At 41.2% G+C, this 18751-nt stretch overlaps 1 protein-coding gene across 4 annotated transcripts in view; it reads right to left on the bottom strand.

Moving 5' to 3' along the window:
• elp2 (elongator acetyltransferase complex subunit 2) overlaps positions 1-18751 on the bottom strand; it is a 148133-nt gene that overhangs the window by 67942 nt on the left and 61440 nt on the right. For 3 of the 4 annotated variants that reach the window (XM_043689952.1, XM_043689954.1, XM_043689955.1), the window contains 3 exons: positions 8936-9127; positions 6721-6790; positions 1843-1944 (listed from right to left, as the gene is read on the bottom strand). In XM_043689952.1, coding sequence (XP_043545887.1) covers positions 1843-1944; positions 6721-6790; positions 8936-9127 — 364 coding nt within the window. The remainder of the gene's footprint in view (positions 1-1842; positions 1945-6720; positions 6791-8935; positions 9128-18751) is intronic. The other variant, XM_043689953.1, reaches the window with a different exon arrangement.

The following is an 18751-nucleotide window of genomic DNA, read 5'->3' as shown; positions in this document are numbered from 1 at the left end:
CTGGAGCATCGGAGGCTGAGGGGTGACCTTATAGAGGTTTACAAAATTATGAGGGGCATGGATAGGATAACTAGGCAAAGTCTTTTCCCTGGGGTCGGGGAGTCCAGAACTAGAGGGCATAGGTTTAGGGTGAGAGGGGAAAGATATAAAAGAGACGTAAGGGGCAGCTTTTTCACGCAGAGGGTGGAATGAGCTGCCAGAGGATGTGGTGAAGGCTGGTACAATTGCAACATTTAAGGGGCATTTGGATGGGTATATGAATAGGAAGGGTTTGGAGGGATATGGCCGGGTGCTGGCAGATGGGATATCTGGCCGGCATGGAGGGGTTGGACCGAAGGGTCTGTTTCCATGCTGTACATCTCTATGACCCTATGAAGTACTCCCTGAACCTCTGCCTTGTAGAAATTCGCTATCCCTACTTACAGCTGGCCAGCCTTTAGCCTTCACATACCACATGGCATTTCTCCCACAGACAAGATGTTCTCTGACCACTTTCATGTATTTTACATCACCCACACTGCCCTACACCTTTCTGATCCCAACTTCTTTTCTGTTTATCCTGCAAAGAAACACTTTTATGAAATCACGAACAGAGACGCAAAATGTTAACTATATACCATTTAGCCTTTCATATGCAATAACATTTCTGCAGCTGCTCAACAACTTCCTCTCCACTTTGAATGCTATGAGATTCACCTTATCAGTTGCATGTATTCAATCTAAATTGCTAACCATCCAGATTGTTCCTTGACTACTTAATTCATTTCTATACATCAGCTCCTTTACTTTGTCAGCTACAGACTATGACAATCCTCTACAGTTTGGCATTTCCTTCTCCTCCATCAATAAATCTGAAGACATCAAAGGTCTGCTGTCTGTGTCCTATTTCACACAGAACTCCTTTCAAGCTCTTTCTGATGCATATTGACTCCTGACACCCAAAGACTCAATAGAATGACTTAGATTACCAAAGGGATGAAAGAGGATGCAAAAATGTAGAGTTAAGTATAAAATCAGATCAACCATGATCATATTGAACAGCTGAACAGGCTCGAAGTGGCCTACCCTTGTTGCCTGTTAGTATGTTCAAATTTGAAGTTATGGTATTTGTGTTTAAGTTAACTAATGGCTCATCCATCCTTAACTTTGTAATTACAATCAGGCCAAAATGATAAAATTTCCATGAAGCAGTTAGTGATGTTTCTATTTAAATAAACATGATTTTTGCACATATAGAATCAGAGTCATAGAGATGTACAGCATGGAAACAGACCCTTCGGTCCAACTTGTCCATGCCGACCAGATATCCCAACCCAATCTAGTCCCACCTGCCAGCACCTGGCCCATATTCCTCCAAACCCTTCCTTTCATATACACATCCAGATGCCTTTTCAATGTTACAATTGTATACTAGATGAAAATCTGCATATCTTTTATCGTACAATATAGGATACTCGTACATTTACAATTATTTTGAGAGCTTGGGGAAGTCATTTTTTTCAGACAACTTGGATCAATCAAATCCAAGAAGTTTATTTTGTAGCTGAGGACACATGATAAAGTCTGCCGGAAGAAATTTACATTCTCTTATTCACAAAATAACTTATGTAACTGGTTGATCAAAATTGACCAATTCTGGGATTAGCTACTTGAACATTTAAATAATATTCCATTAAACTCCACTGGTGTTCTTGGTTGAAAATCTAATATTATTTACAATATATATAGCACATTGACAAACTTCCACATTTTAAACAAATGCTTGGAAGGTAGCTTAGCTTTCATTATAGCATCAAATTCAGAAGTCTCCCCAAAAATCCTTAGTCTCTTAGACTTCCTTACCTGTGAGGCTGATTGGCTGGAAGTAGGTCTGAGGATACTGGTCAGCGGCATTAAGCGGCAGAGCACTTTGGTCCATTTTACTAGCATTGGCAGCTAGATCTCCTGAGGCAGAGAAGGCACGATTATTGACTGAGCATTAACACAGTTTTAAAACTTCAACATTAGAGCTTCAGGATATGGGAAAGGCCATTTTAGGACTGAGAGGAGGAAAATGTTATCACCCAGAGAGTGGTGAGCCTGTGGAACTCTCTGCCACAGAAAGCAATTGAGGTCAAAATCTTGAATGTTTCCAAAAGGAGTTAAATATAGTTCATAAAGCTCATGGGATCAAAGGGTATGGGAGAAAGCGAGAACAGGTTACTGAGTTAGATGATAAATCAAGATCATATTAAATGGAGAGACAGATTCAAAGGGCCAAATAACCTACTACTGCTGCTACTTCCTATGATTCCATAAATTGCACAGTGCTGTAACTTCAAAGACAAAATACAATTTATTTAGATGAATACATGTAAGTTTGAGAGTCAAAAAGTGTGGCGCTAGTAAAGCACAATTGGTCAGGCAGCATCCGAGGAGCAGGAGAGTCGATGTTTCGAGCATAAACTCTTCATTAGTCATCATCTTCGATGCTCAAAACATCGACTCTCCTGCTCCTTGGATGCTACCTGACCGGCTGTGCTTTACCAGCGCCACACTTTTTGACTCTGATTTTTGACTGACACTTTTCCAAAGCCACACTTTGACTCTGATTTCCAGCATCTGCAGTCCTCACTTTCTCCATGTAAATTTGAGAACCAGAGGAAACAGATGTGTTAACTTGCAAAATAAGCAAAGGCAACATGTGGCAAAACGTTTTCACGTAGTTATTGTGTGGAACACATATTTCTTGTGAAACTCCATTTAGAATCATAGGTATGTCACAGCACAGTGTGCTGATACTTTGGCTTTAAGAGGGGGTATTTCATCATGTTTTTTTAAATGAAGAAAGGTTGAGAAAGACAATAAAGTAAACAGAAGCAGCCTGAATAGGTGGGGTCAAGTTCCCACAGAACCAGGAGCTTTAGTTTTAGTTTTCAGTAACAGTTGCTGCTGGAGCTTTGAAGCTGGGTGTGGAAGCTGTTTTTTCTCTCTCTGTTAACAGCTAAAAGCTGGGGGTTCTCCTGCTGCTGGAATTGCATGTGAGACAATCTGTTTTTCTGAATTTGCCTTTGCAAATGAGATGTTATATATTTAGAAAAGTTAATTAATAGTAGTTAACATATTATTTTGTTAAGCATTTTAATAGATTAAATGTTAAACCGATACTTTTATTTTTATTCTGTTTGCATTTTAACTATAGTGTATGAACAAAGTGTATTTTGTTTCAAGCCTAGTAGTTTGACCTATCAAACTGCATCTGGAAATAATGCATTACAGATACCTTTAAAACAAGAAAGAGTTTGGGTCTAGACTAGCTTCTTAATATGTTTTGAGGACATTTGGTCTTGTACAAAACAACAGAAGGTCATTTGACTCATCATATTCATTCCACCCCTCCTAAAAAGCAATTCATACTCTACTACACCCTACATCCCTGTATATTCCTCCCCTGCGTATATTCAGAAAATTTAGAAAAAATACATGGTACAAAAGAAAGCCATTCAGCTCATCATTGTCTGCATGTATGAAATTGTAATCACCCAGCTTAATGGCATTTTCCAGCAGTTGGTCCATATCCTGATAATTCAGGTTTATATCCAGACACTTTCTGGTTTTACTGTCCTTTCAGGCAGTGGAGTTCCAGATCCTTGCCATCCTCTGGAATGTGATTTACATGGTTTAGCATAAAACGTGCCTCATCTTTTGTTAGACATCTCAACTAGCAAAGGATTCCATATTGCGTTTGTAGTTTTGCTCGCTGAGCTGGAAGGTTCATTTTCAGACATTTCGTCACCATACAAGGTAACATCTTCAGGGAGTCTCCGGACAAAGCACTTTTATGTTTCCTGCTTTCTATTGATGTAACAGCACTGTTCATTTCAATCAACATTAATCTGGCCAAGGAAACACTGACTATGCTATTAGAAGACCCAAAGGCACAGACACTAGACACCACCACCTTCATCAGCAAAGACAGTATCGTCAAGCTAGTGGACCAATGTCTTACCACCCACTGCACCTTCAACAACAAAACCTACAAACAAACCATCGGAACACCCATGGGATCTCCGATATCAGGGTTCTTAGCAGAGACAGTAATGCAGAGGCTTGAACAAACAGCTCTGCCAACATCTAATCCAAATTTTGGGTCCGCTACATGGATGCCACCTTTGTCATCAATAAACAAAACAAATTAGAGGAAACCTTTAAGACCATCAATAATACCCTTACTGGCATGAAATTCACTAAAGAGGAGGAAAACAACAACAAACTGCAATTCCTAGAAGTTACAGTGGAGCGAACAGCCAATGGGGAATTTCAAACCAGCGTCTACAGGAAAACAACACAGACCAAATATTGACCAGAAGCAATCATCTCAACATCCACAAATGAAGCTGCATCAGAACAATATTTCAATAAGCCACCACACACTGCAGCACAGAGGAGCTACGCAGAGCAGAGGAAAATTACTATACAGTGTGTATTCAAAAAGAATGGGTACCCAATGAACACAGTCAAGATTAGAGTGGTGCTGGAAAAGCACAGCAGGTCAGGCAGCATCTGAAGAGCAAGAAAATCGATGTTTCAGGCAGGAGTCTTAACGGCTCCTGCCCGAAACGTCCATTTTCCTGCTCCTGGGCTGTTGCCTGACCTGCTGTGCTTTTTCAGCACCACTATAATATTGACTCTGATCTCCAGCATCTGCAGTCCTCATTTTCACCCAATGAGCACAGTCCACCAATTTCTCAGCAACAAATCCAAACAAGCAGACAAAATGCATCCAGAAACCCTAGCCACTCTCCGCTACATCAAAGACATCTCGGAAATAACTGCCAAACTACTCAGACCCCTTGGCATCATGGTAGCCCACAAACCCACTAAAATAGCAGCTAATGAACTTGAAAGACCCTATACAGACAACAAGCAAAACTAATGTCATTTACAAAATACCATGCAAGAACTATAACAAACACTACATTGGACAAAAAGACAGAAAACTAGCCACCAGGATACATGAACATCAACTAGCCACACAAAACGACATGACCCTCTCTCACTAGTATCCTTACATACAGATAAGGAAGGACACCACTTTGACTGGGACAACACATCCATCCTACAACAAGCCAGACAGAGACATGCACAAGAATTCCTAAAAGCATGGCATTCCAACTGGAACTCTATCAACAAACACATTGACTTGGACCCCATTTACCACCCCCTGAGAAAAAGAACAGGAAATAACATCACCATAGGAAATGCCGTCAACACGGGAAATGCCATCACCAAACCAAAGAAACCCAAACATATAAATAAACATCAGCAGGTCTTTGTGCCCTGGCTCGCTGAAGATGTTACCTAGTATGGTGATGAAACATCTGAAAATAAACCTTCCAGCTCAGCGAGCAAACCTACATCCAGAACCTCAAACTGAGCTACAAATCTTCACAAAACTCGATTCCTTGTTGTTTTTTAACCACTTTATCTATCTCTCCTGCTACCTTCAATGATCGGCAAACATTGACTCCAACGTTTGTCATTTCTTGTGCACCACTTGGTGCACTTCCACTAACTTTGCCTTGATTAACCTCCCAAATGCAACACTTCACACTGAATTCCATTTGCCACCCATCTTACCAGTACACTGTGATCTTTCTGCAGTCAGCAGCTTCCCTTCTCACTATTAACCAAGCAACAAACGTTGTTGTCATCTCAAACTTTTGTGGTCATGCCCCCTACATTTGCATTCAAATAATTAATATTTATCAGAAAAACCTCAACTTCCAGCACAGATATAAATATTCCTTATTCGAAGTCTCTACTTCCTTCCTACTAACATGAGGAGCAATCAAAAAATATGGATACTTTACACAGAAGGACAGAAAGAGCATTAATAATATAGCATTTGAACTCCTTTAACTAATCAGTGGGTTAATAGGCCTTGTTATGCAGGAATGAGCCTCAAATTGAAGCAGTCAAGGCTCAATTCTTGGTCTCGCCGAGGAAAGCAACGTCAAGTATTGAGAATATGAGATAAAACTGCTCATGAAAATTCTCTCCTAAATGACAGGGCTTGTGTATTAAAAGTACCGACATATTCTGATCAGTTTCCAATGCTCTTCATGAAAAATGATAATTCATGGCCATGATAGAACGACTGATATAAGGATGGCTATGAGACTTGCTGCCACTGATCTGTGCATTATCAGAGTTGGGCGTATTAAATAAACATTGCGCACGTGTCAGAGACCACAGTTTTTTTTATTATAAGGGTCAAATTTTCATCCTTTGGGCTGAGAGAGGAAGTGAAAAAAATTACTGGCTTCATGTACCCACCTCAGGAAGTACTAGCCCAGAGACACAAACTTGAAGAAGTTCAGATGTGGCCACACAGATTGCCAAGGGCTGAAGCAGGCTATTCAAAAGCTGGCTCACAACACATCAATGTGCCTTAAGTCACAATGCTTTAAAAAGCTCATCCAACTGCATGAAAACTGCAGAGGAGTAGGCTATATATAAGTTGCAATGGATCCTGCCAGCTCGCAACTCGACACAGCTGGCACCCTTGGAAGCCACTCCCTAAAATCAGAATCCCAGAATCGAGAACCAAAAACTATTTTTAAAGGACTGAGAGTCATTTTGGTTCTGTAAAAGTTGAAGCCTATATGATCTAAAGTGATTTTGTTTTTCCTCAACGGAGTTATAACTTCAAATAAAAAAGAAATTCTTCAAACATACCTTGAAATACTGCCTTATTGGACAATCCTAAAGCAGGTACACTTGCACCTTCAGGGATCTCATCATTTATCTGCAATAAAAGAAAAGAAATGAAAATCACTAAGTATATAAAATGAGTATCTGTTGACAATGCAAGCCAAAAGCTCAAACTTTAAAAAAAAAATCCCATTTCAATTACAACTTAAAAACTGAACTGCTCTGCTACAGTTGTAATAATTGGAAACAAACTTCATTTTTTTTACAATCCAACTATTTCATAGAACATAGAGCAGTCCTTTCAGTCCACTATGTCTGCACTAATTAAGATGAAATTCAATGGATCTGAAAACTTATATCTGTGAAATTTCCATCATTAATATACAACATGCAAACGTTGCAAAGCAAAATATTTTCAAAATTATATTGCACAAGATCCTCAGCTTTCTGTCCAATTCTCCCTGTCTTTGTGCTATGATCAAATTTGGCAATCACCTTTTCTGTTCCGTCATCCAAGTTACTTATATGAAGTGCAAACAGTTGGATCCCAACACTGATCCCTGTGGCACACCATTCATTACATCTTGCCAATCTTAAAAGGACTGAATATTTGCCCACCTCTCTATTTATGAATTTGCCCAGCACCAATTTGCACAAGTCTCAAGTTACAAAGTGGAGATTATGACCTTTAAGTTTCTGCTTACTTTGGCATGTAGCTCCTCAAACTGACTATGCATAGCCTCCATCTTTGCATTACCTACGACACTGGTACGTACATGGACCAAGACAACTGGATCCTTCCCCTCCACCACAAGTTCCTCTGCAGCCTTGGGCAGATGTCCCAAACCCTGGCACCAGGCAGGCAATGCATTTGAAAGGCACTTATGCTCTTCTATGCAGAAAATGGTGTCAATACCCCTCAGTCATTACATTTTGAGAAATTTGGAGCAGCAGCAAACTATTCAGCCCTTCAACCAAAAGAGAAATGCTGGAAAATCTCAACAGGTTTGGCAGCATCTGTAAGGAGAGAAAAGAGCTGATGTTTCGAGTCTAACTGACCCTTTATCAAAGCTTAGACAAAGTCAGTTAGACTCGAAACGTCAGCTCTTTTCTCTCCTTACAGATGCTGCCAGACCTGCTGAGATTTTCCAGCATTTCTTTTTTGGTTTCAGATTCCAGCATCTGCAGTAATATGCTTTTATTCAGTCCTTCAAACCGGCTACAGGTTGACCCTTTTTCAAATCCATATTCCTGCTTTTACTCCATACCTCTTTATGTCTTTAACATGTAAACATTTATCTCTTTCTTGAATAAAAACAAGGCTTCTGTGGAGCAAATTCCACAGGTTGGCAACTCTCTGAGTGAAGAAATGTTCCTCATTTCTGCCTTAAAATGGCCTACTCCAAGATTAAGAATGTGATCTTGATTCTTCAAATAATTAGTTTCATGTACTTTTTTTTTAGTTCAATCAAATTCTTATCCTTGCCTAGGAATTTACACTGAATTGCAACAGTCTTTAAGCTTGAGTGCCCTTTCATGTAGAATTCTGATGGCTGCTTTATTAAAAGCTACAAAGAACAATGCAAAATTTCACAGTCTACTTGGGAGTGGACAATCTCACGGTTATGAGATACATATTGATGTTTCAAATGGGTGTCATCCAAGAAAACAACCAATTTTGGTTATTTATAAAATTAATTGAAAACCTCAGAAACTTATTTTTCCACAAGAAAGCTTTTAGAATATGGAAAATCCATGAACTATACTAACGCAAAACTACAAGTTCCTTTCCAAGAAAATCAGATAGCTGCTTGCAGAAGAGAAAATATTCAAGTAATACAGGTGGTGAGGAGATTAATTCAAATAACATGGAGAAAAAAATTAATCTACACCTGATGGAACAAATAGCACGTTCTACGCTGTAATTCCAAGAAATGAGGAAACAAATCATTCTAAAAAAAAGACAGGTACAGATCTTTGGTTCAATTTGTTTAGGAGCCTGCAGAAAAGCCACTATCAAAACTGTAAATTATAACGAAGATTTCTTTCATTTAAATAAAAAAAGCATGAGCTGGATTATGCACCATGAAAACTGGTGTTATGAAAACAAAAAGAAACAGATGCATATTTCATGTTATTAGATCATAAATGTTTTGTTTTATAAAATCAGAAGGGAGACCCACCTTTTATAATCAAAAGATAAAGGACATGAAAATTAAACAGTATTCAATGGACTTACATTGCTTGAGAGCAAGTTCTCAAGTGGGGTACGAGTAATGGAACTGAAATTTTCCACAAAGTTTTTGGTAGCCGTGAAGACTCGAAGCACTTTCTCATCAGCACCAGAAACAAACTGAAAACGACCAATTATAGCTAAGCACTGCATGTCATATCCATGTATTTGTGGTCGTGCTATTTCATGCCAGGTTACCTAAATGAAAAAAAAACTTAAGTCATCTCCGCAGAAATAGTTACCGGAGAATAAAAAATGCTATCATCTGCAAGAGTGATAAGAACATAACAAAATGAGAAAAAAATGGTACACCCAACTTCCACTGGTCTACTTCATACCACTAGTCCTTTCCTGTTTCCTCAGCTCCATAATCATGTACCACCATCCTCTGAACATGCTGCTAAAACTTACATGCCTTGGTCTTTTCACTGGTCTTCATGTGTGTTTTAGATAACTATTCAGGCAAGACATCTGAAATCTCTCAAACGTCTCAATGTTTTTTTTTCATTTGTATTCATTCTTCTGTCATGTCAAGCACTCAAAAGCATTTGGTTCAAATTTTGTGAAGACAACACTTTGAGAAAATTATTCTTTCCAAGGAACGCATCGTCGGAAAAAACTGGTCATAATTTCTATAGTTTTACAATCTATTCTTTTGGGTAGAAATCCTAGTATTTTGCTATTTTAACAAAGCTGTTTCATGAAATTCAACACTAAAAGCAACGGAATTACTGTGATTCTGATGAAGGGTCACTGGACTCAAAATGTTGATTCTTGCTTTTCTCTCCTCAGATGCTGCAAAACCATGAGTTTCTCCAGTACTTTCCATTTTTGTTCATTTCAGATCTTCAGCATCCACTGTTCTTAGTTTTATTTAACTACTGTTGCTCTCTAGGCTATTTCAATTTCATACTTGACCTTTCTTTTATTTATCCGTGTTATACATCAGGATACAATGAAGTATTTATGAATTACATTCCAAGTCATAGTTAAATTTAAATTTGTAATCTCGGTCCCTTGTTTCTTCATACTATGATGTATGAATTTATATGCATTAGAAATGGAACTGTCAGGACTATCTCATACATAACTTGATTCAAAGGATTCCTCCAGATGTGAAAATGTGCTTCAAAAAAGCACTTCTTTCATTTGAATTTCCAGTTCTGGTATATTTCAGACTTGAATGATTAGATTAGATTAGATTAGATTAGATTAGATTAGATTAGATTACAGTGTGGAAACAGGCCCTTCGGCCCAACAAGTCCACACCGACCCGCCGAAGCGAAACCCACCCATACCCCTACATTTACCCCTTACCTAACACTACGGGCAATTTAGCATGGCCAATTCACCTGACCTGCACATCTTTGGACTGTGGGAGGAAACCGGAGCACCCGGAGGAAACCCACGCAGACACGGGGAGAACGTGCAAACTCCACACAGTCAGTCGCCTGAGGCGGGAATTGAACCCGGGTCTCTGGATTATCGTCACATTTTAGATAAACTCAGATGCGTGTGTGTGCTGACTAAATACAATTTTCCAACATCAGCTTACTGGCAGAGCTTCAGCAATAATCAACAAGGTGAAGGGAAGGCATCAATGATGAGGATAGCTAAGTCCATTTTAATGTGCTGCTGACAATTAAAGAAGCGTGTTACAACATCAAGGCAAAGTAATCTGCACACCTTTGGGAAACCTCAAAATGTATCTCAAATCAAATGATTTTTCCAAGATTAGAGGGGGAGATCACAACTGCTTTGTGAACATGAAGATCCAGAAATACCTGAAATGGCCCACCGCATTGAACCACAGCAATTTATCTTCCGCCTTTAAAACTTAAGAGGTGTTGTTAATAAGCATAGAATCTCAAACTAGGTAAAAAGCACAGGAAACTGCAATTCAGACTGGTGTGTGCATTACCTCTGCAAGCACTCAGCGAGACGCATTCACCTCCTCTTTTCCCATAGGATTAAAAAAAATTCTCTCAAGGCATTTATACAAATTCTTTTTTGACACCCATAACTGAATCTCAGGTAGTACAATTCATGTCTTAATTGTTCTGCATAAGAGTTTTTCCTCATGTTATTACCACCTGTATTAAATCTGTGCATTCTGGTTTTCAATCTTTACAGCAATGGCAATAGTTTTGCAAAATCTACTCTATTTAAACTCATTATGATAGCAAACACTTCTATCAAATGTTCTCTCAATTCCCTCTTTGCTCGGGTGAACATTTCCAGCTTCTCCCATTTATCAAGTTAAGTAATTTCTCTCATGCCTGGAATTATTCTCAGAAATCGTTTTTGCACCCTCACTAAAACTTCTACATCGTTCCTTAAATGCAATGTCCAGAATTAGACATAATCCAGCAATTGAGATAAAATCATCATAACTGCCTTTTACATTCAATGCTTTCATTTATAAAGCAATAGAGAAACTGTGGTCAATACAGTATTTTCAGCATGGAGCCAAACATCAATCTCAACCAACATGTAAGACAGGAGTAACTTGAAAGATAAAACTTGGAATTAATTTTGAATAAATTAAGTATTACTGTCATGCTAACAGGATGAGGATGAAATCTAATTCCAGGATTTTGTCAATATTGTAACTGATGTTTTGAGCACTCATAATATATTATCATTTTAGAACTTAGTTCTAAAGTGAAGGAAATGGATTTTACTTTTCAGTTCTGCAGAGAGGGAAAGAAGCCCATAATAGGAGATACGGTTATTAGCAGTCTCCAGGCCGCGAGGATGAGTGAGAAGTCTTGGGTTACTTAGAAATTAATGATCAGAAGGCTGTGGGTGTATAAGACAGGTAGACATCCTACAAGGCTGTTGAAGACATGAGTTTATGTAATAGTGAGTTGAAATAACTGCTGAGTTTAAGCATTTTCAAAAGAGACATTAACAAAAAAAAAAGCATCTGGTGAAAGAACAGAATTTTGCTGAAACAGATTACAGCTGTGCCAGCTCAGCAAAACACTTTAGAGTGGTGATAGAGGTGACTCATCACTTGAAGAGGTAAAATTGATGATTGTAATAAGATTGTTCCAATAGCTCTTGGTTTGAGTTAAGTCATATGTGTTTTTTGTTTATGGAATGGATTTTAATCTTTAATTGTTAAATTACTGACCTTCACAATTAATACAAAAACTTATGGGGTGGAATTTTCTTCACTTCCCCCGAACAATGTAAGATCAGTGAGAAAAATGGGAAAATTGGGTGAGTTGTCCAGCAATGTCATAGAGATCAAAAAGTCTCATTTCCAACCAAGTGTTGGACAATCAGATGAGATTTTTGGTAGTACATTGCGCGAGGCCAATTGCATGGATTATTGCTCATTCTCACTTTTATTACTACCTAATTTCACCTCATTAACATAACAGGTTTCTATTCCCCCACACACCAGATAGAAATTTGAATTCCTGACATGAAAGTCAGAGTCACCTGGTGATTCCAGCTCCCTGCTTGTTCCTCTGGACCCCCATTTTTGGACACCCAGCATCAGCATCTCTGAACATATACATGGGCAGGGACCACATGATACCCACACAAACACAAACACTGGGATTCAACACAGACCAAGAGAAAGTGAGGACTGCAGATGCTGGAGAGCCAGAGTTGAAAAATGTGAGGCTGGAAAAGCACAGGTGAGGCAGCATGTGAGGTGCAGGAGAGTCAATGTTTCGGGCATAAGCCCTTCATCAAGGTGGATGCAGGTGGGGCGTGATTGTGATAGGTCATTGGGGAGCGGATAGGTGGGAAGAAGATGGACAGGTGGGATAGGTCTAAAGGGCAGTGCAGTGTAGAGTTGGAGGGTGGAATCTGGGATAACTTGGGGGGAGGGAAGATTTGGAAATGAGTGAAGTCAATGTTGATGTCATGTGGTTGAAGGGTCCCAAGGCAGAAGGTGAGGCATTCTTCCTCCAGTCGTCATGTGGCTTGGATTTGGCAGTGGAGGAGGCCCAAAACGTGCATGTCCATGGTGGATTGGGAGTTGGTGAGTTGAAGCGGTCAGCCATAGGGCAGTGGGGTTGTTTAGTGCGGGTGTCCCAGAGATGTTCCCTGAAACACTCCATGAGTTGGCATTCTGTTTCGCCGATGTAGAGGAGACCACATTGAGAGTAATGGATACAATAAATGGGGTGGATGCAAGTGCAGGAGAATCTCTGCTGGATGTGAAAAGATCCTTTGGGGCATTGGACAGAGGTGAAGGGAGAGGTGTGGGCATAAGGTTTACACCTCTTGCGACGGCAAGGAAAGGTGCTGGGTATGGAGGGTGGCAAGGTGTGGAGAGTGGACTTAACAAAGGGGTCGCGGAAGGAATGGTCTCTGCGAACGGGGGTGAGCAAGGAAATATACCTCTGGTGGTGGGGTCTGATTGTAGGTGGCAGAAATGACTGAGGATAATGCGCTTCCACCCCATTAATATCCAGATACAGTGCATTATCCTCCGGCATTTCCACCACTTACAATCAGACCCACTACCAGAGATATATTTCCCGCCTCACCCCTATCTGTGTTCAGCAGAGACTATTCTCCTTGTGACTCCCTCGTTAGGTCAACATACCCCATCAGCACCCTCTCCACACTTCATTTATCACTGCAAGAGGTGTAAAACCGGCATCCATGCCTCCCCCCTCACCTCCATCCGAGGTTCCAAAGAATCTTTTCACATTCAGCAGAGAAATTCCTGCACATCTACCAACCTCATCTACTGTGTCCATTACGCTCAATGTAGTCTCCTCTCCATTGGGGAAACAGAATGCCATTTCGTGGAGCATTTCAGGGAATATCTCTAGGACACCCGCACTAAACAACCTCACCGCCCTGTATCTAACCACTTCTAGGTCTTGGGGAGTGTTGCTGAACAAGTCGACATTAGAGTGAAGGTCACGGTTCCTTGCAAGTGGAGTTGCAGGTAGATAGGATAGTGAAGAAGGCGTTTGGTATGCTTTCCCTTATTGGTCAGACTATTGAGTACAGGAGTTGGGAGATCATGTTGCAACTGTTCGGACACTGATTAGGCCACTGTCGGAATACTGTGTGCAATTCTGGTCTCCCTCCTGTCAGAAGGATATTGTGAAACTTAAAAGGGTTCAGAAAAGATTTACAAGTACGTTGCCAGGATTGGAGGGTTTAAGTTATAGGGAGAGGCTGAATAAACTGGGGCTACTTTCCACGGAGCGTCAGAGGCTGAGGGGTAACCTTATAGAGGTTTATAAAATCATGAGGGTCATGGATAGGCTAAATAGACAAGGTCTTTGCCCTGGGGTGGAGAAGTCCAGAACTAGAGGCCAGAGGTTATGGGTGCGAGGGGAAAAAAAACCTAAGAGGCCTAAGGGCAACCGTTTTACATAGAGGGTAGTGCGTGTATGGAATGAACTGCCAGAGGAAGTGGTGGAGACTAGTACAAATACAACATTTAAAACATGTCGCATGGATGGATATATGAATAAGAAGGGTGTAGAGGAATATGGGCCATTTGCTGGAAAGTGGCAATCGATTGGGTCAGGATATCTGGTCGGCAGGGACAAGTTGGACCAAAGGGTCTGTTTCCGTGCTGTACATCTCTGACCCTAGGAATGCACCCTCCCACTCCACCAAGGACATACAAGTCCTGAGCTTTCTCCAACGCCAAATCCAAGCCACCCAACAACTAACGAAAGAACACCTCATCTTCCATTTTGGGACTCTTTAACCACACAGCATCAATGTCAAATTCACTAGTTTCCAAATCTCCCACACGCCATCTCATCCCAGATCCAACCCTCCAGGTTGGCACTGCCTGCTTGACTTATACCACCTGTCCATTTTCCTTCCTACCCATCCACTGCACCCTGTCCACCGACCTATCACAATCAATGCCACCAACCCCTGTCTTCCCGGCTCCTTCGTCCCCAGCCCAATCCCCACCTTCCTGTTTATCTCTCAGCCCTCTTCCCTCTTCACATTGCTGATGAAGGGCTTATGCCCGAAACGTCAACTCTTCTGCTCCTCAGATGCTGCCTGACCTGCTGTGTTTTTCAAACGCCACACTTTTCGACTTCAACATGTACCAGCGTCACTACATCATCATTATACATTTCCAATCTACTTCATAGAATAAGAGAATTATATCGTAAAGAAGTGGCGTCGAGTCTGTACTAAGTCAGGTCTCCTTCCTATTGGAAGGATGTTGTGAAACTTGAAAGAATTCAGAAAAGACTTACAAGGATGTTGCTACGGTTGGAGGGTTTGAGCTATAGGCAGAGGTTGAATAGGTCAGGGCTGTTTTCCCTGGAGCGTCAGAGGGTGAGAGTTAACTTTATAGAGGTTTACATAATCATGAGGGGCTCGCATAGGGTAAACAGATAAGTCTTTTCCCTCACGTGGGGGAGTCCAGAACTGGAGGGCATAACTTTAGGGTGAGATGGGAAATATTTAAAAGATGCTACTTTATCACACAGAGGGTGGTGCATGTATGGAATGAGCTGCCAGAGAAAGTGGTAGAAGCTGGTGCAATTACAACATTTAAAAGGCATCTAGATGGATATATGAATAGGAAGGTTTAGAGTGATCTGGACCAAGTGCTGACAAATTGCACTAGATTAGGTTAGTGTATCTGGTCGGCATGGACAAGTTGGACCAAAGTTTTTGTTTCCGTGTTGTACATCTCTATGAATCTATAACTATTAAATGTATAATGCTATCTATATGAGTCCTACTTTCCAATACCTTGAATATTATGATTGATACACATCAATGCTACAGTTTGGAGTGTCTTGGCATTTTTCCTTGAAATGCTACAATGACACTTTGTGGACAGGGACAGATATGGGGGTAGCACAGTGGCAGATGATGGCTCAGCAGGTAGCACTGCTGCTTCACAGTGCCAGGGAACCAGGTTCAATTCCACGCTTGGTCAACCGTCTGTGTGGTGTTTGCACATTCTTCCCATGTGTTTCCTCTGGGTGATCCGGTTTCCTCCCACATTCAGTATGTGCAGGTTAGGTGTATTGGATGCTCACTGCATCCTTGCCTTGTCACGGCATGCTTTTTTAAGCTTTTCCCACTCAATCACTCTGTCTTGTTTTATTGTTTAATGCACCCAAAGAGCTAGACAGCTTGTCATAGTTGTCAGCCATCATTAGTCAAGTGAGTAGGCATGTTGCTATACTGCAACGTCTTATGTCAATCGCACACTTACAACATGCATAATCCAGACATCACAGCATGTCAGACAAGTCAACGGGGGCTACCAGCAATCAAGGTCTTGGTGTAGTCAAGGGCAGTGTCTGCAAATGATGCAGTGGCTCAAGCAGTCAGTCATCACTTGAGATGATCAGGGTAAAGGGTTCTGCCTCAGCACTGCCCAGAAAGTGGGCCACAGTCCTGCATGCTCAGTGCAACCAGTCAGGGAATTTGCAGTTTGTCAGTCAGGGAACTGCTTGGACATCATGCAGAAATCTGGCCAGGCACCGGTCGAGACTGTCTGTCCAAATCAGCTGTGGCGGTGAGCCATGGTCAATTATAGAGGTCAGAGGAATGAAATTCAAGGGAGGCTACCAGGGGACACTGCTGTGTTATGGAAGTGGGGGAACTCAATGCTGGGGTTTAGAGATGGCCCTACTGCATCACAGATTGGCAAGGATAGTGAAGGAGGAAAATTAAGGGGAGGGAAAGACAGTGGCGCACAAGAGCACGTGGGATTCTGCGGTAGATGAGGTTATTGCGGATCATTACCAACATGGCCTCAATGTAATGGGGGGGGGGGGTGCATTATGGTAGTAGGCAGAATTAAACTGTATGGAGGAGATTCAGAGGCCAAGGGTGAAAGGTGCAGTTGTAATTCCAGGTGGGAGACAGACAGACAGTCATCGAGATCCACAGTAAAGAAAAAGGCCAATCGCATCCACACTGGTCATAAACCACGACCTAACTAATATGTTTGGGAAGATGCGAGGGGATCAGTTGTGTTAGGCTGCCTAAGGGCTTCGAGGAAAAAAGCAGCCTGGAGGCTCAGTAAGGGGGCTGGGAAAGAGTTAGGGGAGCCAGATTGCCTGATTTCCAAGTGCAACATGCATAACCTTCCATGCTCCATCAACGTCCAAGTGCGAACAACTGTAAAATTGATGCAAAAAGACCTGGAATGGCACAGTCAGTGTTTGTTTTCAATCCCAACTCACGAGGTTCACTTCTGATGGATGGGAGGCTTTTCACATGACAACAGCATCAATTATTCACTTGCAGAGTACAGATGGAGTTCATTTTCAATCATAACATCATGCAGTGAATAACCATGTGGGGCACAAATGCCAGAGAAAGTTAAACTTGGCAATGTCAATGGTCATCACAGATTCTTTCTACTTCACAAGGATGTCTGTCTTCAATCATAGGTGATCTTAAAGGAAGCAACCATGGGCCAAAACTACAAAGCTAATTCAAGATCTCCTACATTGCTCAGAGGCACAGAACTGATTTCCCATCATCTTGAACTGCAAGTATAATGCAACCTCCTCTTACATGCAATGATGCCTTTCTTAGGTAATGTAGGAATGACAGGACAAGGTCTCAATACTCATACAATATTTACAAAGTCCTACTGTTTTGTTGAACATGGCTGACCTTCAACAGAATAACGTGCAATGTCCAATTACCATGTAGATGCATTTCATGGTCATCCTTGTCAAAATCCTCCATGTCCTACTGTACACAGGAGTACTAATCATCATTTATAATTGATGGAATTGCTGACTGCTCATATTACTGAGGTATTGTGCTGTTTCATATGTTCCCCTCATAGTTCATTACCAGCATGACTGATGGATCCAGCCACACCTGGCTTTATGGTCATGGTTGAGCCACAGGGAAATGGAGGAAGAACACATGAGGCAGCAAGTTGAGGATCAGCAGCAATTTCCAGTAATGCTGAACCTCCACCTGAGGAGGTCACAGCTGAAGAGCATCTTAGAAGGTGCAGGTGGGTACAGGGAGGTCACAGTCTATTGTCCTCAATGCCATTTCCTCCAGATGAGTGAGGCACAGAGTGATGCAGATTGTGGATGTCCCAGGATAGTATCACAGAACTGTGGCAACTGTTGGAGCAGGACCTGTGACATGAAGGCGTGGGGGCCTATCTTCAAGGAGATAGCAGTGTTGAACCCTTATGCAACTGGCTGCTTTCCAGGAGTCACTGGGAGCCTGTGTGGCATGTCTCAATTGTCCACCCACAAATATATTAATACTGTTTCCAACGCCAGTTTTGTCAGATCACATGGCTTCATTTCACTTTCCCATGATGAGGTCAGTGCCAAAAGGCTGGCAAGATACCATAGAGGTACACTACTTAGTTAATGAAATGGATTCAGGATGATAGAGAAAATTTACTAGGCTTCACAGAGAGAAACCCTGCACAAAACTTACATTTAACTGATTTCTGGCAAGATACAGTCCATTACGTATCAAGCCAGGTTTCATTCTGGGATCTAACTTGTCCAGTGTTATCACCAGCAAAAATAGAGACAGAAACAAGTGACTTTCTAGCTCATTTTCTATTAGAGGACTAGGCTTAATATTTCTACATTACCCATGTAATTAAGACTACAATTCCACTTATGTTTATTAGCTCAAAGAATGGATCCATTCTCTTCTAAAGTAAGATGCAAAAACATTGTATTGCAATCATTTTTGTGCAGCTTGTTTTTAGATAACTTCACATGTTGCTTGATGATGACAGGCTTGGACAGAGTGAAAAGCCAGAGACTTTTTCCCAGAGCAGAAACGGCTATCACGCGAGGGTATAATTTTCAGGTGACTGGGGTAAGGTTTAGGGGA

Source organism: Chiloscyllium plagiosum, chromosome 5 (genome assembly GCF_004010195.1).
Source record: "Chiloscyllium plagiosum isolate BGI_BamShark_2017 chromosome 5, ASM401019v2, whole genome shotgun sequence".
NCBI classification, from domain to species: Eukaryota; Metazoa; Chordata; class Chondrichthyes; order Orectolobiformes; family Hemiscylliidae; genus Chiloscyllium; species Chiloscyllium plagiosum.
The sequence above is the reverse complement of the archived record's forward strand: the minus strand, read 5'-3'. Positions and strand labels throughout refer to the sequence as shown.